General features: G+C 30.5%; 1 protein-coding gene across 1 annotated transcript; it reads left to right on the forward strand.

The window, feature by feature from the left end:
• Positions 1–11,916: 11,916 nt before the first annotated feature.
• Positions 11,917–18,654, forward strand: LOC114415132 (protein EMBRYONIC FLOWER 1-like). The gene is made up of 7 exons (XM_028379689.1): positions 11,917–12,196; positions 13,163–13,366; positions 14,121–14,503; positions 14,578–14,682; positions 14,838–16,192; positions 16,423–18,075; positions 18,167–18,654. The coding sequence occupies exons 2-6, from the start codon at positions 13,272–13,274 to the stop codon at positions 18,049–18,051; spliced, it is 3,567 nt and encodes a 1,188-aa protein (XP_028235490.1). The 5' UTR covers positions 11,917–12,196; positions 13,163–13,271; the 3' UTR covers positions 18,052–18,075; positions 18,167–18,654.
• The last annotated feature ends 8,954 nt before the right edge of the window (positions 18,655–27,608 follow it).

Below are 27,608 nucleotides of genomic sequence, written 5' to 3' on the forward strand. Positions count from 1 at the left end.
CAGAGGAGTAAGCCACTCTGCCAATTTATCAAGACAATTATGGGAAAGATATGTTTTATCTCTCCAACAAATTTCGAATTTTATTTTAGTTCTCTAACGAACAAATTATCGCTTACCAAAAAAAATTATCGTTACTTTAATTTGAAAATATTTTAATTTTTATCTCCAAAAAGTATATTTTCTTACTATTTATAACTAGTTATATATTAATTGCTATAACCATTTTAAAAATCAAAACTGAAGTATTTCTAAATTAGATACTAGAAAATAGGATTAAATTTTTCAATACCAAAATTAAATTTGATTTTTTTATAGAAAAAAACAAAACATTTTATTCAACGATAATTAATTATCAATTAGTCTATTCTAATTCCATCGAATAAATAAATTTAATTTATTTTTACTTTTCATAGCATATTTTTACATATTAATAAAATAAGTTATGTCAATAAAATAAAATAAATATAAATATTATTATATTATTATTAAAGATAAAAGAGAGTTTTGTTAAAGTAGGTAGATGTTGTGATTTTTTTCAATCAAAATGTCTCTAAATTATTTTACTTTACTTTTTAATTCATAAAATACATAATTATAGCAATAAAAATGATTTTTTAAAGGCTAAGGAAGGTTATTATTTAATTATGAAATATTTAATTATGATAATTAATCATGATTTAAACATTTTAATTGATGTTACAATTACATATTCTAAATTAAATTAATTATAAAAGATAGAAAAAAAATCAAGTAGGCAAATTTGTCTAAAAAAAATAGACAGATATCATGTGATAATATCATTTCGATACTTTTTTGTCAAAGTATCTTTTTAAATTATTTTATTTTTTAATTCATAGAATACATAATTATAATAATTATTGAATTATAAAATATTCAATCATGGTTTAAATATTCTGATAATATAAAAAATCAAGGAGGTTTAACTAAATTGGTTAGATAGAATGTATGAGTGTTGTAAATCCCATGAATAAAAAAAATTGACAATATAAAATTCAAGTGATTAAATATAAGTGTTTGATGTGTTGAAGTTAAGATTGAATTGTTTAGATATAAATAATTGATAATAAAAATATATATCCTGAATTAAATTAATTAACTAGTATTTTAGTTTGTAGAATATATATGATATTTGTTTATTTTATATAACTTAAATTTATTATAAATAAATACTTTCAAATTTATAAATTTTATCATAATTAAAATTCATAATAAATTAACATTTTTAAGCATGATAATTATATCTTATATTTATCATGAATAATTTATATTATGATATAAGATAATTTCTAATTATTAGTAACTCTTTTTTTAAAAAAATATTAAAATTCATTTTAAAAATAATAATAAAAATGATATATCGAAAGAGATAAGACATTAAAAAATCTCTTAAATTGTTTTTGTTGAAGAAAATTGTCTAAGAACACTCTCAGACTAAAGATAAAGAATTACTGAGAGACTTGATGTGGGTGATCTGGAGGGAGAGAAGTGGCTGGGTTTAGTGCTTAAGTTGGTAGAGATGGAAGACGCTGCAAAACCACACATCGAGGGGAAAGGATTAGGTATTGGGCTCAATTTTTTATAGTCATGAGTAGGAACTGGGAAGGGTTCTTTACTCTTATCCTTCATAGACTTTGTGCCATTCTGGGTATTTTTATTTTATTTATGAATTTAAAAAAAAAATTGAATTAATTTTTCAACAAATAATTATAAAAAGAGGAAAATAAAATAAATAAAGCATATCATATAAGCTAAAATTATTTTATGCAATTATTTTATGTATTTTTCAACAAAATTTCTTTTACCTAAATTCTTTAAACATTAAATAGATAAATTCATTTTAATTTATGATAAATATGAATACATTTAATCTTTTAAAAAAATGTTTTACAAGTACCTAATAAACTTTTTATCCAAGCATATTTTTTTTAATTCAGGTTTGCGTCAATCGTTGCTTTTCTCATTGACATGAGAATAATTAATTTGTGATAAAAATATTTTGACAGATTACTTTGCAGTAATTTAAGGAAAAACGAAATTGTGATAAAAACATTTTTAATAAAAATATATTATTTTTTGTCATATAATTTTTTTCTTATCGAAGACGATATTGAGTTTACCACACTTAAAGATTTATAAATAAAAGTAATGTTCAATAAAATATTTTAGCTAGTTTCTTAAAATATCTTTAATGAAAAAAAAATACATTTTAGATTCTTAGATTACTCTTTGTTAGTCTTGTAATGTCACGGGGTGAAAGAACTTTGCTCATCTTTTGTTATAATAATAAACCCCAATTTGAATTCTGATAACTTTTTGTAAATTTCACGTCAAAGTTAAAATTAATTAGAAAATGAGACATTAAAAATAATATTTCTTTTAAGAAAGATAAGTTCTTAAAAGTTCTTATTCTAAAATTCAACTTATAGCATAAAAAACTTTTTGAGCAAAAATAGTAATAGATATGATGAATAAGGTTGTTTGAGCTTAAAAAATCCATTAAAAGATATTCTTAGAAATCTCTGATGGTTTGTAAAACGTTATGAAGTGGTATTTATAAAAGTTAATTTCTAATTTTTTATATTTTTTTATTTTTATCTTTAATATATTTATCTATTTATTACTTTAACAATTAATTTTATTAAATATTTATAATTTAATAAATTAATTTTTTAACTTTCAACTATCAACTAACTTTTTCAACTTTTAATTAGATTTTCAATTTTTCTATCCAACAGTCAAAATATTTTTTCACGTTCTTGTTTAACTAAATAAATTACTTTGGTTGTTGTCAGATAGCTCAAGGCCTTATGAGTTATAACCAAACACAGCTTTTGAAAGTTTATTATACACATAGCGTGCTCTTCACTTCTTCCTTTTGACGTTCCAAGTTCCAATGGCGCCTAAGCACATAAAAATGGTCAACGTCTCAACGAAACTTTTTAACGTGTCTAATAGCAAGTTGGCAACTGATCAATCTCAATGTCATGGTGGAAGAAAAGTTTATTAACTGTCAAATTTTGTATGTAAGTGAGAGTGAGAAAAGAGAGTAGGAGAATGGGACGACAAGGCTTTCCAACTTTTATTTCAGATATGAATGAATATTTTTTTATTCATAAAAATAAATACAAAATAATTTAAATAACTCAAATATTTTACACAATCAACATAATTAAACTCTTTTAATACATTTTTTTTATATATATCAGAAAGTAAAATAAAACAAAAAATAATAATTACAACGAAGATGACGAATGCCTATGGCATCCGCCAAAGCTTATTGTGCAAATCATGAGGGGGCTTGTTGAGAAGAACGGGAGGTGAAAAAGATGATAAATTGGAACAAATATGTGGACGGTTAACCTTTTTAAAAATAATAAAATATTAAATTATTTTTAAAAAAATATAAAGTGGACTTTATTATAAATAAAAAAATGCATTCTTACTGTTTTTACAAAATCAACTTCGTACTAAATAGTATTATCCTTTAAAGAAAGGTTAACCTTCCGCATATCCATTCGTATGCTTCGTGAAAGAAAAAAAAATACTCAATAGCAGTACTCTTTATACATAGGGAGGGAAAAATTAAATTAAGACAAATCATCAGTTGTGTTTAATTAACTAGTGATTTTATTTTATTAAGATACTGTGAACCCTTTAATATTTTAATTAATTAAAAAAACCCATGAGTGTTTCAGCAACAACAAAAACTTACGAGTGACTAAATCCAAAATCTTCTATTATAAGTTTATAACCAATCAAAAGAAGAAAAAAGTAAATTCTATTGTACATGCTCACTTATCATCCTCCCAAAGATATACTGATTAAGTTGGATGCTATGTCACTGTCACTCATACTTGTCAGTCATCAAAGTGTTAAGTGATTATCGATAGCTTTCGTGATCCTTTTAATGGTTGTGGGTAAAAAATGCCGATGAGTTATGCTAGACTAATATGGAGCATCGAACTCGTATTTTCCAGATAGATTATTGGGATAGGGAACTTGTCTAGATGCCTTAATAGACATAGTTATTTCGTTTGAAACATTTTTGTCCAATATAAAAAGGCTTATTAACTGATAAATATACAGGTGGAAACTATGTAGGGATATTTATATTCATATTTATTTTTTTAATAAAATATCAATAACATATAATATTTTGTCTGCCTTTTATGCTAAAGTGTCTATTATTTATGTTTTGAGATAAGTAAAATATATTAAAAATATTTTCTTACTAACCATTATATTTAATTAAAGTAAAAAATAATTTTAATAAAATATATTGTGATTTTTTTAATAATTATTCTAAGAATAAGAATGTAAATTTATGTGATACATATGAAACAAGAAGTAGAAATTCATATATGGCTTTCTAGTATGCGGCTAGAGTATCTCTCATTTGTGCTTGCGGATGTATATAGGCGGGTGTGAGGGTAGAAGTAGGTTGGATGTAATGTGTAGTTGAGTATTTCATTTAGTAGTGATACACAATGATTTTTTATTTTAGATATTTTTTTGATATCTTTTATTTTTTTTATTATATCATAAATTCCATCATATTTATATTTTTTTTCTTTGTTTAGGTGTTGAATAAGATTTGAAATGTTTGTCAAACATTTTCTATTTCATTAACATGAATGTACTAATGTGACAATAAAATTGTAAATTGTAATAATTGAAATTAAATTTATGATTTTTTTCTTCTTCTAGGAAACCAAGTTCACTAAATAGTGATAGTAAGAGGACAAGAGTGGAATTAAGTTTTTTTTAATGTATTAATTAACTAAAAATATTAATTTTGCAATGCCCGATCGATTAGCCAACCAATTACCATTATAAAAGAATGCATGGGTCGCCATATCGAGTGACACAATGAAGCATCCCAAAAACACAAACACAGACCTCTTTAGAACAGTTTCAACTAATTATGAACATTTCATTTAATACCGATTAGTGTAAAACTGATTGTCCGATCCATTAATAATCCTCAGCTGATGATTCTTACATTTTCTTTAATTACATTAAAGTTGAAAGTTTTTTTACTCACTTTTTTTAAGGCGTTTTTCTTTACTCACTTTTAAAATACAGTAATATTATTTTCTTTAAACATGAACAGTGGATAGATTTGTGACTCATGCTCCAAAGACATGAGATCCTGTCATACCCATGTTTGACCTTTCGGAATTATTCGTACATTAAATGCCCAGACAATTAACCTTTCAAACCGATCAAACCAGCGTCACGGTAAAGGATAATGTTCCTTTAACATTTTCGTCGGTATTCACCACTTACCACTTACCACCTTTTCATTAATAATTAATTATGAGAGTACTACCCACACTTTCTTTTGGATATTTTATTTATAATCAGTTAAAATTTATTAAAAATTATTTATTTTGATAGTTTTTATTTTTATTTAATAGAAATCAGAAAAAAAAAACATTAATTAAGAAATAAAACTTATCAAAATTAATAGTTTTCAAAATCAATCACAAAGAAAATGTCAGATAGTGTTCCTAGAGCTCCTCATTAATTGTATCAATGCAAACCCATACTCCATCTACTAACGGCCTCTGCTATAAATTAATCAGCCATTGTTGAAACGTTTGAGGCTTTTAGCCATTTTTTGCATTTTGAAGTTAGCCACATACTAGTATATTTCTAATTAAAAAAATTAGTTGTTTCAGATTTTAAGAACACCCGAACGTTCTCTTAAAAAAAACACACACACACACACTAGAACGTCAATTTGTTACACCCATTGATTATGAATGCTAGAAGGTACTCCATCCATCATACATGGACGCCATCGTGACTACCACCCCATCTTCATCGTTGTGTTGTGAATGTCTATATTTTGATATACAATCAACAGTAATTGACAACTTATTTTGGCAAGAAAATGGTTTGAAAAAAATATACTATCAATTATTTATGGCAAAACCATATGCGTCATATCAACTATTAGTATCTAAGAATCTTATACTAATCATATATATATATATATATATATATATATATATATATATATATATATATATATATATATATATATATATATATATATGTAATTCTACATTTCACTTTCTTTTCTCCATCAATTTTTTTATTATAAAAATTATAACAAAAATATAAAAATACAATTTCTCTTAATATCAATGACATATATAGCCACTTCAACTTAGATGAACTTAACAAAGTTTTCCCTCTCATTTGTTACATCGATAATCGCTTGATGTGATACATTAGAATATTAAAATTTAACTTATTATGGGTCAGTTTTTTTAAATTTGTTTTTTATTTTTTAAAAATAAAATAAACAGTTTTATGTTTTTTTGTATTTTTTTAAATTACTTTTACTTAATACTATTTTTTCTAAAAAGTAAACCAAACTGTTTCTTAAAAAAAATATATTTTTAATTTTCTTATATTTTTTAAAAATTTAAACAAATTCACCCTATATATTAAATTGATAGACATAAAAGTTATGTACTTGTAATTTAAAAAAAAAACTGTTTTTATAAATTAATTTAGTTTATTATTATTAAAAAATATATTTTTAAAAGTACATTATTTTATAAGAATAACAAAAATGTTTTAAACAATACGCATTTAATATTTATATTTTTAAAATGTAACATAATATTTTTGGGGTCATATATAAGAGATTATGGGTGTTCTTAATTTCTTAATTCAATGAGTTAGAAATTAATCTTTCTTACAATACAACTGCTAGCCAAAGAAAATCATACATAAAAAAAATCAAACACATAATTTTTTCATTAAAAAGATCATTCTCTCACAAATAAACAAACTATCGCGTCAAATATTGTTATTAGTTAAATATCACATGATATACGAAAACTTACTAATTATAATACTCTTGTAATATATTATAAAAATGATACTCTTATAATAATGATTATGGTACTAATGAACGCATGAATATATCCATTTAAGTGGTTTAGGACACCAGCAACCCTTGCAAAAGCCTTAAATTGCGCATTGAGTCGGCATTGGCGTGAGCTTTTGCAAATATATATAATACACAATATACAACTAGTGGTGTCCTTTCGATCGAGCCTTGCCCACCAACACCCCCATCCTGACCTGAACACACTCATGCCAGTTTTTGCTGTCATGACTCATCACCATTTTTTTTGTTGCTAATGCATGCTAGCCATTCATTTAGATTTTTTTACCCCTTTTCATCACTGTTTCATTTTCAATCCTCCCCCTGCTACCTATAGTCAGTACCATACCAATCCAACTGACATATAACCAAGGACAAATTATTACATTGTTCTACAAAAAGTGCCAAATTAATTAGCCCATTTGATTAATTTAGTTATTATTTGAAGAAACCAATTACTTGAAGTTGAAATAATATTGTGTAGATCTTAATTATTGGGAAAAGTTTGGCCACCAACTTACAAACATCGCGAATTGCTATGGGTATCACAATAAAAACCAAGTGTCGTATTACGAGTCTATGTTGTCAAACAGCGCAGGTACCCTTCAGCTCTGGTACAAACTGGCAATTCATCAGATAAGAGGCTTCTGAATTATTAGAGACATGAAAATGACGTGACAGATAATGCAAAATTGAAAAAAAGCCGATTCAACCATTGCTATTTTTTATTTTTTTTGCCACAGCTTAATTTAATTCAGCATTTATATATATATATCGTCTTCAGTATGGGTTATAACCCCTTTCTAATTAACTTCCCTTTCTTCGCCAAAACCGGTCTTTAAATTAATTATTCAAGCTTCCATCTTGAAATCACTAATTTTAACCTAAATATATAAGTAAGAAGATATTACGAGTTTTTTTAGGTTGAATTAATAAAGGTTAATTACAAGGCTTCAGCTTAATTTGAAGTTGGTGGCGAGTAAATCCCCGCTGCAGACCTTTCTGTACGTTTATATATTTATAGAATTATAGAAGTTTGACATAGTGAGGGTGTCAAGTTAGTATTTCTTCGGAATAAATTGTACGATATATATCCAGTAGTATACTAGTAGTTTAGGAATAAAATTTAACAAGGGACATAATTAGATAAAGTAGAGATCACATCTTGAATTTGATCTCTTACGGAAGCAGATCAACTGAACCGAACCATTAGATCAGAAACAACTGCTACGAATTAACACGGGGATATAGATAACTCATAAAATGAAGTGAAATCTTCAATTAGGTGGAAGAGTTATAACCAACCTGTTAAAAGGAAAAAAGAAAATAGACGAGTTAATAATAATCTAAATTATAAATCGACAGATTTAAAATAGTATTGGTATATGTATACGTGGTAAAGTTAAACTTACAGACTCAAAACACACATGTTTTACTGCAGAATAATTAATCAAGAACTCATAATTTTTTTAATAATATTGAAAAAAACTCGATCAAGTTCCAGATAAATTAAAAATAAAGTCAAAATAAAATATATAATATAAGAGATAATCCTTACCTCATAAGCTAATTTTTAGAGTTAGAGTTAAACCTAAACCTATATTTTTAAAAATCTAAAAAATAGCTAAGTAAAATGATATTACCTATCGATTTATTTATGTTTTTATAATATAAAATCTTTATTAATTGGATTTGCAAATAACAATGCTCTCTCTATATCTGCATGTATATGCACTGCGAACTGATACAAAAGCAGCCATCCTATCAAACATCTCTTCAGCTATATATATATATATATATATATATATATATAAATAATAATAAAGACTGTTTCATCAGAAATTCCGTCCAAGATCTAACTAGCAGCAAATTATTGTTTGATGAATGAAATATATATAAGTGTTGATCAAACTAGAGGTTCTTCTTAAATTATATAATAGATGATAAATTAATTAACATGCATGTACACATGCAAGTAATTAAGTGAATATTAGATCTAGATGTGCCTTTCTTAATTAGCATGTAATATGCGGATTAGATGACACAGTAAGTTTTTTTTGAGAAGCGATTAGATAATAGTAAGTGTCTTAGATAGCTAGGAATATGTGGATCCATGAGTTATATATAGATAGACGCTTATGAGAATAATATATAGATCAGTACTTATCCAGCAGCAACAACAAAAATTAGTAGTTACATACTAATTATAATCAATGTCACAGTTCTAAGAACGATAATAATATTCCACGAAGAACAACTTTTTCCATAGGTTAGTGAGATATAGTTAAACTAGCTTGCATTGATTAATTTGGGCCATATATATATGATTGGGATGTTTAAATGAGAATCATCCGATGCAAAGGCGTACAGATTAAAGTTGGTCGAGAAAAAGCATTAGATTCCACATTTTCACTGAATAAATATAAATTTCATCCAGGAAAAAAATAAATGGAACTTTTGGGTTACATGGATATATGGATCGTTTTATTTGGGTAAAATAAGATGATGGTACGTGGGGTGGGTGGAGGGTTTTGGACAAGTGTGATTTTTTGTACAGCTTCCTTTAATTTCATTGGTTTCATTTCATATGATCACATGGGTCATGCAGACACTTCCCCATACTTAACATTATTTATTTATTGGTATATATACACATATATACATGCATGGTGGCACATAGGGCCCTCTACCCCCAATATTAGAAGGTCATGCTATCCCTACCAAATATATATATATATATATATATATAAACCAATTCTGTCATTTTAAACTCAAATACAATTAATTATACACATTTATCCCTGTCGCTATTGTGTACACTGAACCCTACACACATATTAAAGATTGAAAATGCAAGATACACTCTAGTTTTTTTTCCCGCCAAAATAGAAGAGATTTTTCCTCAAGGAGTTTCTTCTAATAAAATCACTAAGTATCCAACTGGAACAAGTTTTTATTAGTGAGATCAATCAGATGTAATTTCTCTCTTTTCAGAAGAAAAAAAAAGAAAACTGTTTTTACTGCTGGGTGTGTTAATTTTTTAGTGGTCATTTTGAAGATAAAGTTATTTAAGGTAATCTGCGAGGACTCATTTATTTGTACACGTATAGCTATTTATACATGACAATTAATTATATGATATACCTATCGGGTGCCAATGTCACGGAGATAATAAGCTTTAATTTCGCTATAATTTAACGTGAATTTATTCCCTTGTCTCCTTGCAAAACAGTGATCATAGCAAGAAAACTTTCGGATGAAGTAAAGTCCACGTATATAAGTGGAAAATACCTTTTCCCTATTGCATGAAATAGGAGCTTACTTAATAATGGTAATCTAGGCTTCGTTCTAGGCGTTTCTATAGGAAATATTGTTCTTTCTATTCAGCCTATATTAATGAAACCTCGAAATATTATATATATATATATAAGTAAACCTCGAAATAAAGTGAGACGTATATAGATGGAATTGCCCGAAATTCGGAAACGTTACTTTTATTTTGAGATTGATAGTTTCCATCATTTTTAACTCTCCTACATACATGTCATTTAAAAAATCAAAACTAAACTAAAACCAAAAGTACGGGAATTTCAGTCTGTGTGATTTAAGATTATATTTAATAAAATTAGTTGAAAATTTAATTAAAAAATAAAAAAAAAAGTCAAATTAACTTTTAAACTAATAAAAAAATTAAAAATTAACTAAAATATTTGTCAAACATACTTTTACTCGGATGAATACTTGTTTAGTTTTCCTAAAACCTCAGTGACTGATATTAAAATTAGCTTACCCGCATCTTGGCTAGCTAATTAACTATTCTTGTTCCATAAAGGCAAAATATTTACGTTCAATCTAATTCATTTTAAAGGATGTTTCTTACAACTTTACGATAAATCATTGATACAATCCAAATTCATATTAATTGTGGCCATTTTTTATTATTAAAACACATCCTATAATTTCTCATCATTAAAAAAAAATCCTTGCTTTTGGGTTTCTAGGTGTATGTTCCATTTCTATAAAAAAAGAAAGAGGTGTATATGTTCCATTACCTATAAATATTATTTAAGACTGTAACTCATTAATTTGTGAAAGACTATAATTATTTTAACTCAATTGGTATAAAATTAATTTCTCCTTTTGTAATTATTCACTTATTTATTATCTATGCACAGATCATCTTATTTCATTAAAAAAAATCTCATGCCATAGTTATTTTTATAAATGAGTTTGAAACGTGTCACTCTGTATTTATGATTTATGGGCAATATCGTGCACCCATATAAATTCTATTTAGTAAATGCCAAAAAATTCAAATTTCTTCATAATTTGAATACGTAAGTTTATAATGTCATTCTTTTACTAATAAATAAAAAAGCCAAAGTCTAACGTTACATCTACCAACACCACTACTGGTTTGATTTGGGACACAGGTTGGAGATGGTGTGTGCTGCAAAATGTTTAGGGTTAAAAACTTAAAACGCTTCGTCATTTATTAAAATGAAAAAGAAAACAAATAAAAAAAAAACTTAGGGTTTCAAATAACGTCTCAGTTCGCACCTAAATCCACTCTCCCATGGGAATCGTGGAAAACACGCACCAATGAGACGCGTTTAATGTGCAAAGGGCATGAGCAGCACCTTTAACCTTGGATGACACGACAGGCACAAATTAATAAATGAAAAACGCTGAAAAAGGAAGAGTGTAAAGTATACGCGCGAGTTCTGTACCCGCTTCTTTTTTTTTTCACCCTTCCGTCTAGGGTTTCCTCGCCGTCCACAAAGCCCATTATAAATTGTTAGCGATAAGAACCGTACATTCTCGCCACGTGGTGGTTCTTCATTGGCTTTGGTCTTTCTCTCTCCTAACACACTCTCTCTACATCTACAATTCCTATGCATATGGATCCTACATAGACATGACTCGCTACGGGTTTTTTTAATTTTTAATATACAAAAACAAACACACCTTCTTCCAAGGACAACAAGATAAAAATTCTTCTCTCACTCTTTTTCTTTCTCTCTCTCTTACTTACTCGCGCGCACACACACACTCTCTCTCATCCGAAGGAATCGAAAGCCCTCTCTCTCTCTAGGGTTTCTGCGTCGTTCGCAGTCAAATTATGCTCGCGAGGTAGGGAATCGGAGCTCGGAGCTGCGCCACGTGGCTTCTGCGTCGAATGCGCTACCCTTGGATGTGGATTCTTCGCGGAGCCGCTCCGAATCGGCGAGGAGGTGGGAGGGGATCGTGGGTGGTGGTCCGCAGGTGAGTTCGCGTGGGCCTTCTTCGTCTCTCCAGATTATTATTATTCCTCTTTTCGCCCTCGGTTTTCAACTCGGTGATTGATTCCGTGTTGATCGGGGACCGGTTCTCGGATGCTCTTGAGCGTGTTTTGATTTGTTTTTTTTTTTTTTAGATATTAAGTTCACTGTACTGTTTATGGTGTGTCCACTTCAGCTTTTGCTTTGCGTTTCCTTTTTTTTTTCTGCGTTTCGCTTTATTGCTGCCATTCACTCTCTCTCTCTCTCGTTTTCGTTGTTTGTTAATTCGAGCTGCGTTAATTTTCGTTTATCACTTGATTAGAGGTGAATTTGTATAGGTCGGTGAACCCTAGAATTTAGGCTTCGTGATTTTGTTGTGCTTCGTTGACTGGTTCCAGCTCCTTGCATGCGTTTATGATGTGCGTTTTTTCTGTCTTTGCGTTAATTAGTATGCTGTGATAGTATTTTAGCTGCAAGGTCAGTCAGTAGTTTCGTTTTTGATTTTGAAAAGCCCTAGCGAGATGCTTGGTCTTGTTAGCTGTATTAATGTTTCAATCTGTGTATATTTGTACGCGTGGGGTGGCTTTTTTTTTGTTTTGTTTCGTTTCAAATGTTCAATTGTTGACTTCGAGCATCTTTGTGGTTGGTTTTATTGATGGGAAACTAGGGTTTAGGAACTTTCATGATGTTGGAGGTTGTTATTTTATGTGATTAATCACTGTGTATGGAGTTCTTGTTGGCTCTATATTACTTTATCTTGGACTTTGCCCTTGATTTCCTTGTTTTACCTTTTTATTTGTTAGCTGATTTGCATAAACCCTAATTTTATATAAAGCTTGATTAAGATATTTATCAAGTTTTTCCTTACATTTCGAGTGTTACTGTCGTTTGATTAATGATAGCTTGACTTAATTGTTTGATCCTTTGTTTCCATTTCAAGTTTTAATTTGAGTTTAATATGTGTTGATAGGAAACACTATTTAATCTGTGCTTCTTGCTGGTTGCTTGTACTGTGAGGATGTGCATGCATAGATTTGGAGAATCATTTGCAAGGTGGTTCTAATACTGTCACTGAGTTCATGGGGTCATATATTCACATTGATTCAATCTCTATCGATCTTGCCGATTCTGTTGGCAAGAGAGATGCAGGCAAATGTGAACATTTCTCAATACGGTACGTAGACCTTGATGCTACATATTCTTGCTATCCTACTAGTTTTGTCAAGAAATGGAGGAGAGGGAAGCATATTTGTGTGTTATACAGTTTATGTCTGCCTTTCACTTAGTGTATAGTATCTTGTAATTGATGTCTACAGTTACTACATCTTGCTCTTATTAGATGAGATCCTAAATTCCTAATGTATTTGTGTTCTCTATAGTACAATAGTACTGTCATATAGATGATTGCAAGTTTGCAACTAGTAGCAGTTTAAAGTTGATTACAACTACTAGCAATTTAAAGTTGAAAGCCAATCAATTAATACATGACAATAAGGTCTCATGAAGAATAAAATGGGTGGTGATGCCTAACTATAGAAAGTTCCTGATATTACAGAAATAAGTCAATAAGTGTTCAGTTTTGTAGTCAATTTAGGGATATATCAAAATCCAAAACTTAGATGTAATTCCTTAGGTGTTTTTTGTATTGTTCTCTAATCAACATTATAGTTTTATCTCAGTAGTAACCTATGTTAATCATTAATGCAAACCTTTATTATTTGAATTATCGAGGTAAACTCCAATTCTGATTGGAGAGCAACATAAAAAATGTGCAAGGAACTGCATCCGAGTTTTGTATTATATCACACTCTTTCTTCTACCAAAGGAAAAAAACTGAAGATTGCATTATCTTTTTAATTTAGAATCGAAAAGCTATCTCTTGGTTTCATTTCAGAATTCTTAACACTCTTAATTTATTGTTAGTGCAGTGGATATGTGTCTGAAATGCGCAGAAAAGACTGGAAAAATTGTTGGCCATTTCCAGAACATGAGTCTGACAAACAACCAACATTTCTGCCATTAGATGTACCAAAATATAGATGTCTGCATTGTCAGAACTCTGCACAAGAAGTTGCTGCCAAGGACATCCAGAGAGACGACCAAGCAGACTTTGATTGTTGCAGTACTGGATGCAGATCTGGTAGCAATTGCAATAACGCAGCTCTTAAGTCTGGTATTCAGCAAGATCCAATGCTTGACACTCTTGAGAGAAGAGAAATTGATCTTAATGCTACCCTGAGCTGTGTCAATGATTGCTTACCAAATAATGAGAAAGGCAAGAAAGCTGGAGTCGTACCTAGCAGAATAATTGGTAACTTAAATTTCAGTTCTGTATATCTTCTTTATTATTTTTCAGTGTGGTTTGATTTTCTGTGTGTCCCCCAGACCTTGAGATTGGCTTGGAGGATAATCTCAATCACCAAGTAACTAGTGTTCCATCACCTAAAAATTATCCAGACCTCGCACCAGAAGTGCACACTATTAAGAAAGGTAGGTTCAACTGACAGGATGTAATACAGTCAAGTCAAGCCGCAATACTTTTACTCTTTTCTATTTCATAAGTGACAGATTTCTGTATATTATTTTAGTATGTTCTTGATTACAGAGACTGCAATTTACAGAAGTTTTTTTTTTCCTTGAGACAGGTGAAGGTAATGAAGTTTCTTTTCCTGAGCTTGCTAGCAATTTGAAATGCTTGGGGAAGAATTCTGCTGAGATGTGTAACGGAGGAACACCTGCAGATAACCAATGCCAGAAAGATTTAATAAAAGCTTGCACAGTTTGGGGGAAAGTCACAACAGTAATAGAGGTGGACAATACAGACAATCACCCAACTGGACCTCCTCTTGAATCAGTTGCTTGTAATAATGCTGCACCTGCAGGAAGTGTGGACAATACGGTTGAAAATGATTTTCAGGATCATCATTCAGAAAAGTCACTTGGTTTGACTCGTAGGAGGCCTCGGAAGGTGCGCTTGATGGCTGACTTATTAAGTGACAATGGTGAACTGAAGACTGAGCAAATTTCTATGCAAGAATCTGTATCCCATGGTACTTCCAATGCCTCTGCAGCTTTGCAGGCACACTCAATTTTGCCAGGAAAGGTGGATATTCAAGGATGTTTGACTTTGACAAGCACAGGTCTTAGTAGAAAAAGGAAGTTTCCTCTGGATGAGGTACGGAGACCTGCAAGCATGTGTTTTCAGAGGGTCGAGAATGGAGTTCAGAACTCAGAGGGAGATGAAAAAACAACTGATACTGTTTTGGATACTAGATCCAATTCCAAAGATGTACCCGCGGGATTAGGTTTACAAGATGCCGCAAAGGGACAATGGAGTAGAACTGAAACCGAAAGAAGCCATATCATTGGCAAGAAGAAAAACAAAAGGATTCAAGTTGTAGATAATTGCTTGATTCCTGAGCAACCACAAGGACATCGAAGAGACAATGAAGACCCCGTGGATACTCTAGACAAGGCATATACATCTAAAACTAATTCTTCTAGATTAGCTCCTCGTGCATTCACAGGGAAAGGGATGGATAATTTTCCTATCCCCCCCCTAAGAATAGAAAATGAGTTCAATTTGTCCAAAGAAAAGGGGAAAATGCTGCAAACTGATGGGGAGATGGATTCTTTATCCTGGCAGAAAAATAGCATGCTTGTACAAGATTCCTGTGCATATTCAGGGGAAAAAGCCTGGTCTAATATGCCTGTAACAATTCCAATTCCTTCAGCCCAAGGGGCGCTAAAAGGAAAAGGACTGGAAGAGGGACTTCATCTTTCTCTAAACAATTATTTGGTGGATGCACATGTTTACAACAAAAAATGTATCCATCAAATTGAAAATCACTTACCTTTCTCAATGCCTTTTGAAGATAAAACTTCAAAAGTACCACAGCTTACTTGGAAGGACAGTGACACTAATGTTTTTGGAGGGCAAAATATTCCTTCCAAAAACCCAACAGCAAATGCTCATTCTGGAAAAGTAGTTCATTGTGAAGTAAGTAGCCAGAAAAATCCCCTTAAAATGCTTTTTTTTTTTTAATTAGATGAATAGGTATACCACTTAGGATGAAGATGAGATTCATTTCTATCAGTAAATGGTGTTATGTTTTTCCCCTAATTTTGTAAGCATTAATCAGATCTTAGTATTTTAATTGATATGGTTCTTCTATTGACTATTTTGACTTCTACTTACTGAGAATATCAATTTTTTTTTCCTTTTTGCAGGAAATTAATGGTGCAAGAAACGCACAAAAAACTGCTGAAGCTGTGGACCAACTAGGTTTTAAGAAAAGATACAGTGAACAAAAAGTGGAGGTGTCTGAGCAGGGAACACTTGATGATATACCTATGGAAATTGTGGAACTCTTGGCGAAGAATCAGTATGAGAGGTGTCTTCCTGATGTAGAAAATAGAAATTCCACATTAGAAAAACCCAGTCTTGGAAGGAAAGCACAGATGACAGGTGGCTCTACTGTACACAGAAAAGGGGGGATGAGCTTGTTAAAAGACAACCAAAAGGAGAAACCTCAGGGTAGACATAAGAAAAACAACATGGTCACAAGAGCAGAGAATGTGAAACCTAGCAAAAGAAAGACAGTTAATTATTTTTCTCCATTTGATGGAAACAATTTGGGCATGAATAGTATCTGTCCACCTCAATCCCCCTTTGGAATTGAAGTTTCCCAGTCCCAAAGGAAGCCATCAAGTGGATTCCAGTTTTCACCTATTGGTTCTAGTCAGCTTGGTAGTGCTCGAAGTTTCAGGTTGAACGGGGCTTATGAAGAGCGTGGATCTCCTAATGCTACTTATCAAGCCCCTGGAGGATGTAGCTTACACAAGAATATCCTACATCAGGATGAAGAAGCTTCTCGCATCTGGGCATCCCTGAGTTCAAATTCCCAAGGACATGATTTTCCCAAAAAGGTTGTTTCTTCTCAGCATCCTAGTAGTAGCATGGACATAACTTCACACCAATCTGGTGCATTTCAAAAGCAAAACATGAAGAGGGATATTGATCTAAACTACATGAATCTGAATGCTGCTGGACTAGAAAAGCTTAGTAGGAATACAGGTTCTGAAACCTTCAACAGGATGAATGGAGAATATTCATTTCCTTGCAAACATAGTGGAATGGAGCCTCATCAAAATTTGAGGGGATCTCTTGATTTGTATTCTAATGAAACAATACCAGCCATGCATTTACTAAGCCTTATGGATGCAGGCATGCAGTCCCGTACAGCCTTTGATGTGGGTGTCAGTTCTCAGATGCTTAAAAGGCCCTCTTATCCAGGTGATTGCAATACTAAGTTGGAGATTGGTACAACTAAGACTCCTGGTACCCTGAAAAGACCATCATCTGATTATTACAGCAGAAGCTTCTTATCAGATAAGCATGGCTGTTTTGCTGGCTCTCCAACCTTTGGTGCATCTTCATCAACACCGCATGATAAGAAATTAATAAGGGCTACTGGTTTCAACGGTCAAAATCCAACAAAGTCTGGAAAGAAAGAAAAGATGAAGAGCTCCAACTCTACCCTGCAGAATAAAGTTAGTAAGCAAATTAGCTGGCCTCGTAATGAAACCGAAACGTCACTGCAGTGCAAATTGGAAGTTAATGGCAATCATGAAACCCCTGTGCCATATAAAATCATCTCTGGAAACACATGTATGGTGAACAGGAATCCAGCTGATCTCACCATACCAGAAACAGGGAATATCTATATGATCAGAGGAGAAGATCTGAAATTCGAGAAGAGTTTTCCCAAAAACAAGCCTCGTTTCCCCATTCCATATGGATCCAAGCAGCAGAAGAATTTGAAGGGAACTAAAATGAAAGAACATTCAAAACATTGAAACCCGGCATTATTCCATAAACTGGTAGCTTTTCAGAATCTCCTGAATTTATGCTACAGCTTTTCTTTGATACACCACCTTATTTTCCGTCTGTCTTACTTAAATATTTCCGCAGGTGAAGTCTTCACATGGAACTTGAGAATGGAAGGTGACTTTCATTCTCAGCGTAGAAACAAACTTTTGACTTGGAAACTGAAATTTGTTGACTCGGGGAAGGGTTGATCGGATGTCATTTCGAAAACCGAGTGATACATAAATCAGTCACAGAAGGCCATCGTGCATTTATTTAATGAATCTGTTGTAATTAGTATTAATGTGAGCAAGAAAAATGTTGTTCGTCTATCATGTTGGTGTCGTAAAATTTATGGGGAAGCATCGCGATAGCTCCTTAAAGTATCATCAGTTTGTTTCATAAAAGTTTACGGGGAAGTCTCAAAATAGCCCCGTATAGACTTACTATAATACTACTGTGGTTACAATTCATACAAGTGCCAAAACCAAGGTGAAAAATATAGTTTGTGGCTTAGATGTGAGTTCCTCCCGACAAAACAAAAAATTAGATATTGACATTTTATATTCCTCGCTTAGCTCGCTTCCCATTTCTTTCGGTTCGTATGCTTCATTGTAGTAGGATTCATCTCGTTCATCTAAGAATTTATTCAGTAGTAAAATGTTAAGTGGCAGGAATTAGGAGGAAGTGGCGTCATTTTATTCTCCCTTTGTCAAATTATAGAGTTAATGGCCTTTGTTTGCGTGTACCATTGCCTTTATCTATAACAAAACAAGAAAAATATCAAATAACATGGGTGTGTACTTTGGTGCAAACGTATGTCCAGAGTAAAATACTCTTCCATTTCCTTTAAATTTATAAAAGTTTATTTTTAATTTATTATCATTCGTAAGTGTAAAACATTATCAATCAATCCATTAGAAATTACCAAAGTAATTATTATAAAAATTATAATTTTTTTAATTCTATTACTATGATTGGATAATACATAAGACTTATAAGGTATTGAGTCAAAGTTTGAATCTCCATTAAGTAACCTCATTTAGTGTTGAATCAGTTTTGAACAAAATTGCCTTTAATAGAGAACTCTTGTGAGAAAAAAACATTAAAAAATTGAAATGATATCCAGTATAATAAATTTTTAATTGATTGGTTAGTTCATGTATGTATGTTTTATTGTAAATTGTCATTTATACCGTTTTTTTTTACATGAAGAAACCAAAATGTATATTCACTATGTAATTGAACATTCAATTATGTTACATAGCTACACATTGGTGGATAAAGATAATTAAGGACATTTAAAGATTAAGTAGAACTCCATACTAGAAAAAGAATGATTGAAGTTTGAAGCCTAAAAAAGGAATCTCAAGATCCGTTGAAGGAGAAAGACCTAAGGAAGAAATCAAAAAGAAAAATAAATAAAACAAAACAATTTATATTGATTTGAGTATGAAATTTAGCATGGATACAATTTAGTTGGAAGTCACAAAATCAATTCTCTCGATACGAAAATATCATTAAAATGAATTTTATTTCTCTCACTAAAGTCTTCTTTATACACGATCAAGGAAATAAGTTTTCTCATTAGAGTATATTATGATAAACATTTTTTTTTATAATAAGAGTACTATTTTTCTTTATCTTTATTTAGTTCACTAATCATCTTATTCCACACTTCTCTATATAGATTTATTATATAATTACTTCTTTTCATAATATATATAGAGAGAAATATATCTGCAAAAATAACAAATATAGAAAAATACAAGTTTAAGAAATTTTTTATTTAAAATTTATAATTCATATCTACTTATGTATCTATAGATAGATATACATATAGACATAAATATATAAAGTGAGAGAGGGAAAGAGAAATATATAAAGAGATTTTAGTGGGATATTTAGTTATTGTAAAAAGTGAAAATAATACATATTAATCTCAAGAAAAGAAAATAATAAATATTAATCGATGGATTTTATGTAAAAAGTTGCGTTTTTAAGTGTTTAAATTACTATTAACTATGAATAAAAAATTACTATTAACAATTACTATTTAAACTTAATTATATAATTAAAATTGGTATTTATATAATATTTTGTTCACAAAGAACATATATATGTTTTTCTCTTTCTGATCTTTGCTAGTACTGTTTAACGTCGTAGAATCTAAGCTAGAAAGAATTGCAAGAACGAAAGAAAAAAGAAACAAGAAGAGCATAAAGGAGAGGTAACGTAACGGGTTTTCGAAAAGACCAAGAATGATTATGCGATGAAAAACTGGAAATAGAGAAGATGAAAAGGAGGGAGAGGAGAGGGACACTATTAATTTATACCCAAACGAAACGTGTAAGTGTGGATGAGCTTTTGCTTGCTCTTTTCCCTTTTATTAGCTTTAGCTTTTGGAGGGAAATGAACATACACCGATTCCCCCAATTATCCCGTAACCCAGACATCTGAAAATCGAAAACTTCAATCTTGCGTTTACAAAAATTAATTGCACACAATATTATATTTCGTAAGCACAAAAAGGAGTCAAATTAACGTTGCTGACACCTTTATAGCTTCTTAGATTTAAGAAAAATCTTAATAATTAGGATTATATCCATAATGAGCCGGGTTAGAGGTGTAACGTAAGAACCGCCAGCTCAAATTAAGACGCGGTTATGAATCTTCTTCTGCTTCAGACCATTCGGCATGCATGCAATCACTGCAAAGACAGGCTCTGTTTCTTTAATTTTGACTTTTCTTTATTATTTCCTGTTAAACCCCCTTCTTTGATTTTATTTTTATCAGCCAAGATGAAAAAGAATGGATACAAGGGTTCCCTAATTCTTTCTTTAATTTTCTTCGTAATAAGGAATTATTATACTCACGAAGATTAGTTACTGGTCAGTTTTAATAGCCTGCCGTTTTTCTATCTTTCTTTCTTCTAAGTGTGATATATATATGTTCTACTCAAAATATTTACCACTCTTCAAGATAAAGGTGTGATATATTTATCTCAAGTAAATTAAGTGCGATATGTTATACTCAAAATATAGAAATAGCTACCACTTGAATCTTATAGCAAAAATATTAAATGTATAATTTATTTTTTGAATTTAATGGTCTAGAGTAAAGTAGTTTTTTAGTGTTACTCAATTACAAGTAATCATAAATATATTTTTTGAAATAATTATCATAAAAATTAATAAATTTAGTATAAGTTGTGATTAAATAACGATATAAAATTATAAACTATTTTATACGGTAAATGAATTATCAATTTTCTCTTAATATTATTGGTGAAAATGTTCTAATTAGACATAACTTTAAGCATTAATAAAAAATAATTTTCAAGTAAATTATTTAAAGTGGAGTCACATACAAATTTAATTAGGTTTCTTGCAGATACAAAAATGTAAGTGGTATTATTCGGTTTATACGCTAGTTTAATTTAGGTCACATACAAATACAAAAAATACTGCTTAATTAGCATGATAATTAACTTATGCAGATTGAATGTTAATTAAAAATTATTATTAAATTTTATTTTATAATAATAAAAATATAGAGATTATATGTGAGTGGGATAACTAATAAATAAACCTAAGAAACTATCGTATTGAAAAATGATGATAGAATTTTTAAAGAACGGTGTAGAAAATAATTACTGGAACAACCACTTATCCTCGCCATGTGATTCTCTACAGGTAGAATCAGATGCCAATTGTCATATAAAGAAAAGGGATGAAATGCAAATATTAAATAAGTACTGTACGACTTATTGTTTTTTACTTAGTATAAAAAAATGAACAGGGAAATTTACAAGAAAAAAATAATTTTAAAAATGAAAGAAATTAAAGGATGGAGTATGATTTGTGAACCAAGAGAATACATTAATATTTTCATTATGTCAACGTGTTTGCCTGTAGTAATCGATGTCAACCCTAAACAAACTTCCTCGCCACTGCAAATTAGTATGCATAATGCCTACATATGATGATGATCTTGTTGCATGTAATCAAGAATTTCATGCATGATAGTAAGTTTTTGTTGTTTGAGTACGCAGCAATAAGCTGGGTGCCACTTTGCCGTTAACGTAGGTAGCAGCAGCAGTTTCTTCATTAATATAGTAAGGTGATAAATAGTAAACAATGACAAGATCTGGTTTCTTCTCGGGCATTGTTGAGGAAATTTATAAACACAAGAAAGAGGAAGGAGGAAAAATCAAGTTTTAATTTGAGCACAGACAAAAGAAAAGCTTTGTACCATAAAAAGGTATCATGTTATCGAAGAAAGTAAATACCTACAAACTCTACCTACACTGTTGACAAGACCTTTGATGCAGAAGTATGAAATGTGTAACACCCCTATTTATGAGATAACAACATCAATGTCTGCCTTTGTTAATTGGTACAAGTAGTGAGTGCATAGTCCTTATAGAGTCTACACCACACTCATAAGCCTTTCCTGATTCCCACTCAATACAATATCTCTTCAGATCAGTTCAGACCATTTACTAGTGAACACATTTTGAGAATCCATTTGTTGTTTGAATGCAATAATTATATAACCTGATTAAACTGTAGGATATGCATTATGCTGCAACCCCAAGAATGTTCCCCTCTATTGAAGAATGCAACTCACGTTCACCCTTTTAATCTAGAAGTTAACGGGTCTTGCCCACACTATATATAGCTGAATTCAACCACTAGAAGTTAGGTAAGCACATCAAAGAAAATTTCTGGCTTTAGGTCTTTTCTTGTCACATCAGGGAAGATTATATGTGGCTGTATACTCGAAATCCAGTTCCTTCTTGGATCCCAAAATTCATACAGTGCCAATAGTTGTTGTCTGTATGTACGTATGAACCTGAGACTTGCACTTTGCCTTGATATATAGTGCATTATACGATAGCCTGAATAGGCCATTATTCTTTAACCTACAATGTGAAAGTGGTATGAGTTGTATGCATTTCCCTATAATTTGTCTTGCTTTTTCTATCAATTATTTTTCGGCGTTTGCATGTTAATTTATGAGATATATTGAACTTTTAGGCTTTTTTATCGTATATATATGCTCAAAGAAGAACAATTAACATGTCCCGCCATATAAAATGCATGAAGAAGTTATTGTGACACACTCTAGCTGATATATGGAAACTAACACAGACTTGGAAATCAATGAAATCATAGACTCCGTCACAGGAGGCATCTAAGGACCCCTGCAATAATTTCTATACACAGCTGATTTTCTTGATGGGAGTGTCGTACTGAGTTATATCTGCAAATTCTTCCACTTTGCATTGTCCATGTAGACATCTTGATCTATATTCTGAGCAATGAGCATCATCGTAAATGTAGGCTAATGTTGATGATTCGGGAAACTTTAAAAAATTTCATGATCATGGTCATTGCGAATTTCTGCTAGTTACTACTACGAATAACAAATAGTAATTAACCATTTTATTTGATTCGGAATGTTTACACACACAAAAAAAAGAAGGGAATATATACATTCTTGTGGTCATGGATGAAGTATTTTTATCAAAATGAATCATTTCCACGCCATTTAGGCGTGCACTCAAGTGGTTGAGATAAATGAAAATAGACTAAAAAATGAGTATTGATCATACATGAATACTCTCATTCAGTCTAAAACATCTCATTAATTTCAGTTTTCTCTATACCTTTTACTATATCATGTCATCTATTATACTAATATATTTTTTCATCTTTCTATTACTAGGAGGAGGGACATAAGGGTCAGAGGAATAAGAAAGTATGGGTTCAAATCCTTCCAATAACATAACATATTACTTAACTACTGCCATTTGTCTATATAAAAAATAAAAAAAGATTTGTGGTGTTTATATAAATCATTTTTGAAAAAATAATATACATCAAATTACAATAGTGACTCCAAATAAGTACTGGGTTTTCACGTTTCATTTGGATTCTAAGTCAAAATAGATGAGGATCATTCATGAAGAGCTTTGGAAGAATTGGTAAGCTTAAAATACTGAGTGTGCAGTGCTTAAAATCTCAACCGTTTATTTGTTTGTTTTTATGATTTCAACCGTTGATTCTATTAGAATGAATTAGAAACTGCCACCTATACTTTTCTTTTTTTCTTCGGATGGACCAACCTATGTACTTCCGAATCAAAGCATTAACTTGAGCTCATTTGCCCAGAAAATCTTCCCTTATGTGAGAGAGATGCAGAGAGTATTGAAGAAGCTTGCATAGGGCTTTTTCACAGATGCTTTGAGGAACATGGTTATTCTCACTGTACGCATTGTATTCCCTCCTTTGGACCCTGGAAACCATGGCTTCATTCTTATATATTCAGTCTCGTATTCTTATACGTAGGAACATTTTTTTTTCTATTATATTGCAACTTTTCTTTTCTGGGATAATATTCTGCATCTAACCAGTTAGATGAAAAAATAAAGTACACAATGTTGTACGGATGGTGTTTTGAATTCGAATATTGCGTATTCTCTGTAATTTGTATTTTGCAAATACCGGATACAACTTTTTGGCTTGATAATTAGAATACCGAAATATAGTATTTTAAACAGCCCAAATGCTAAATTCTATTGGACGTAGAAGTCACTGCAGTGATTAGTTGTTTTGTGAGGAGACTGCAACTCGTCTTCGTCAAAGTTAATGACTGCGGCATTTTATATATTAATCAATCTTTGGATGTACTTTTATACTAATGAAAAGTTCGATCGGCACTATAGTCAACTATAGTATAAAATTATTACAGTTTCAACAGGTAGTTTTGAATTTAAATTTTAGGTATATAATTTATTAAATAGTGGCAGAAATTTTTTACCACTTATAATAATCTTATTCAATTTAAAGAAAATTGTCTCTCAAACATGCATGCGCCTCGAACAAAAAAAAAGGTACAAATTTTAATTAGTGTCAGCAGTGCAGGCTAAAATTCATGGGAAATTTAGAGGATCCTCATCCTAGAGTTTTAGGTTAAGGAAAAGAACTTGTGCATCCAATCTTGGCTTGCCCTTAAGATTTTGAAGCAGAAACACAATACAAAGCCCTATAACATGGCCATGGAATAATGGAGGCAGGAACTACAGCCCCACGGCAGTTTTACACAGCATAACATTACAATGTGCGGCATCAATGTCTTGGTTTAACTTTTAAAACAAAAATGGGTACTTGTGAGAACGGATTGATTTAAGTTTGAATTTTGTTGATAATAATTAAGTAATTGTTCACACATATATATATATAATCACGCTCTATATCAACGTTTAAATCAATCAGTAGTTTTCGTTGCTATATATGAGTAGAACTATTGAATCTCTAGCTACTGGGTAATTATAAAAGGAGGTGCCACGTGCTAAGTGCTAACAAGTCCCCCAAATTGACACCTTCCCAATAAGGAGCATCCACCAGAGCCAGGTTGTTCAACTTTATCAACCCAGTAATAATACTCTGATCCTACGTATAAATGTAAAAAAGAGATAGGACGAGAGAAAATGTAAAATAAATTGAGTATTGTGATGGACAGTGATAAAAGAAAAACTATAAAAAAAAATAACCTAAAAAATTATTATATACCTATATCATTGTACTCTTATCTATCAATTTCAGAAGCCCCACACAGCCATTAGATACGCAGTTACACAATTTAGGTGTCAAAATGATACTTATCTGAGCTAATCTTCAAAGTATGCATTTGGCATTCCCTTGTTAGGAGCAAATAAAGATTATAATGGCCACGCCCAAGGGAAGTACTTTTGCATTAATTTGTTGGATGTGAGTATGTGATGTTGAGAGCAAGGTAGTGTTTTAGAGGGTGGAGTACTCATGCTGCCATGAATGGCTAGGAATATGATGAAGCAGTTTTGAGCCAATTGTGGGGGGTTAACGTGGATGCATGATATGATCATATATAATGCCGGTGCCCCATTGATAATGGTGACTTGTTAGTTAGGTGGGGGCATTTCTATCAATAAATTAAATAAAGGCAATATTGCTTTCATGGGAAACAAGAAATTATAAACAAATTCAAGTTTCTTGAAATGCAAAAAGTTACAGTATATATATCCTTATGTGACGTTTAATAACATAATCGAATAGGCATGAAACCATTTACACAACTTTTTTTTTATTATAACATTAGTACGAAGGCTAATTATTTTTAGTGAAATCACTTCTTTTAATTATATATTTTTTTTCTTTTCATTCTAACACAATATCTTAATTAAGAGATTGAATCCAATTCCGTGTCGATTTTGGCTGTGAAGGAAATGTCTATATAGTTACATTATTGCCGTTCTAGCAAACTGATATTTTCAGAAACCATAAAAATATAAAATACTTGAAAAGGCTTACTCACGTAAAGTTTTATTGTTATCCTCTCTTTTAATAAAATTGATTATCTACTTTTACAGATTAGTTGTTTGATAACGTTTTTTCAAGTAAATTTCACTTTTGTTCTTATAATATATTTAAATAAAATAGCCCTTTCCTATTTTAAAAAAATTACATTCACACATTATACTTCAATTTATTATAATGTAGCAAGTTTATTATTATTATTATTAATTACTATGAATGAACTTTTAACATTGCCAACTAATATTAAACATTGTGTAAAATAAATTGAACTTCAATTTAAGATGAAATGATATTTTGAATGTTTATATTAATGACTTTGAAACTTTACTTATTTTTTAAAGTTTTAAAGTTGACTGTAGTTGGAGATTCAAAATTATTATTGACAATGCTTTTTTTAAAAGGATTACTGACAATGGTATGAGTCATAAAGGTGTAAAATTTGACTTTAAGATGTTCATTTACATTAAAGTAGGCTAAATTATGATGCATATTAATCTTTTAAAGATAGAGATTACTAGTATAGTTCTTAAATTAAGAGGGAAGAAATGTATAAAATTAATTATTTGTTTTTCCAAATCCATATGTTGGAAGCATTTTGTATTATACGGTTAGTCGAAAACTAGCTACAAACCGTAAAATCAAATAGAATTATTATTTAATCTATTTGCTTCTTCTTCTTTTTTTTACACAAGGACGGTATGACCTTTAATAATAATAATAATAAAATAGACGGTACGACCTAAAAAATGATAAAAGGTACAAGTAAACAATCAGCTTAGATATAATAATTTTAATATCAACAAATGAAAGTTCCTCACATCTGCTGAATATGGATTGGTGTCTTTGTCTCATTGGTTGTATTGGGATTTTATATAGATAGTATAAGTCTATATGTGTATTGGGAATTTATATAACGGTTGGAGTGTACCTTTTATACTCCCCTATGTAATATTTGATTGCCTAAATAAAAATACGTGTCAAGATTAAACCATAAATACACTTCGCTGTTACTGTTTTACATTACTTTGTGTTTCAAAATCCTAAAATGAAATTTATTTTAACTAATTTATTAGTTAAACAATTTTGCATTTACCAAAAAAATTGCTAATTAAAAAACCGGTTTTGTCCGTTGTAAATTGATCAAATTAACAATCTCGTCAAAACGTTTTCAAGTTATCAACTCA

The sequence above is a fragment of the Glycine soja genome, chromosome 6, assembly GCF_004193775.1.
Source record: "Glycine soja cultivar W05 chromosome 6, ASM419377v2, whole genome shotgun sequence".
Classification (NCBI taxonomy): Eukaryota; Viridiplantae; Streptophyta; class Magnoliopsida; order Fabales; family Fabaceae; genus Glycine; species Glycine soja.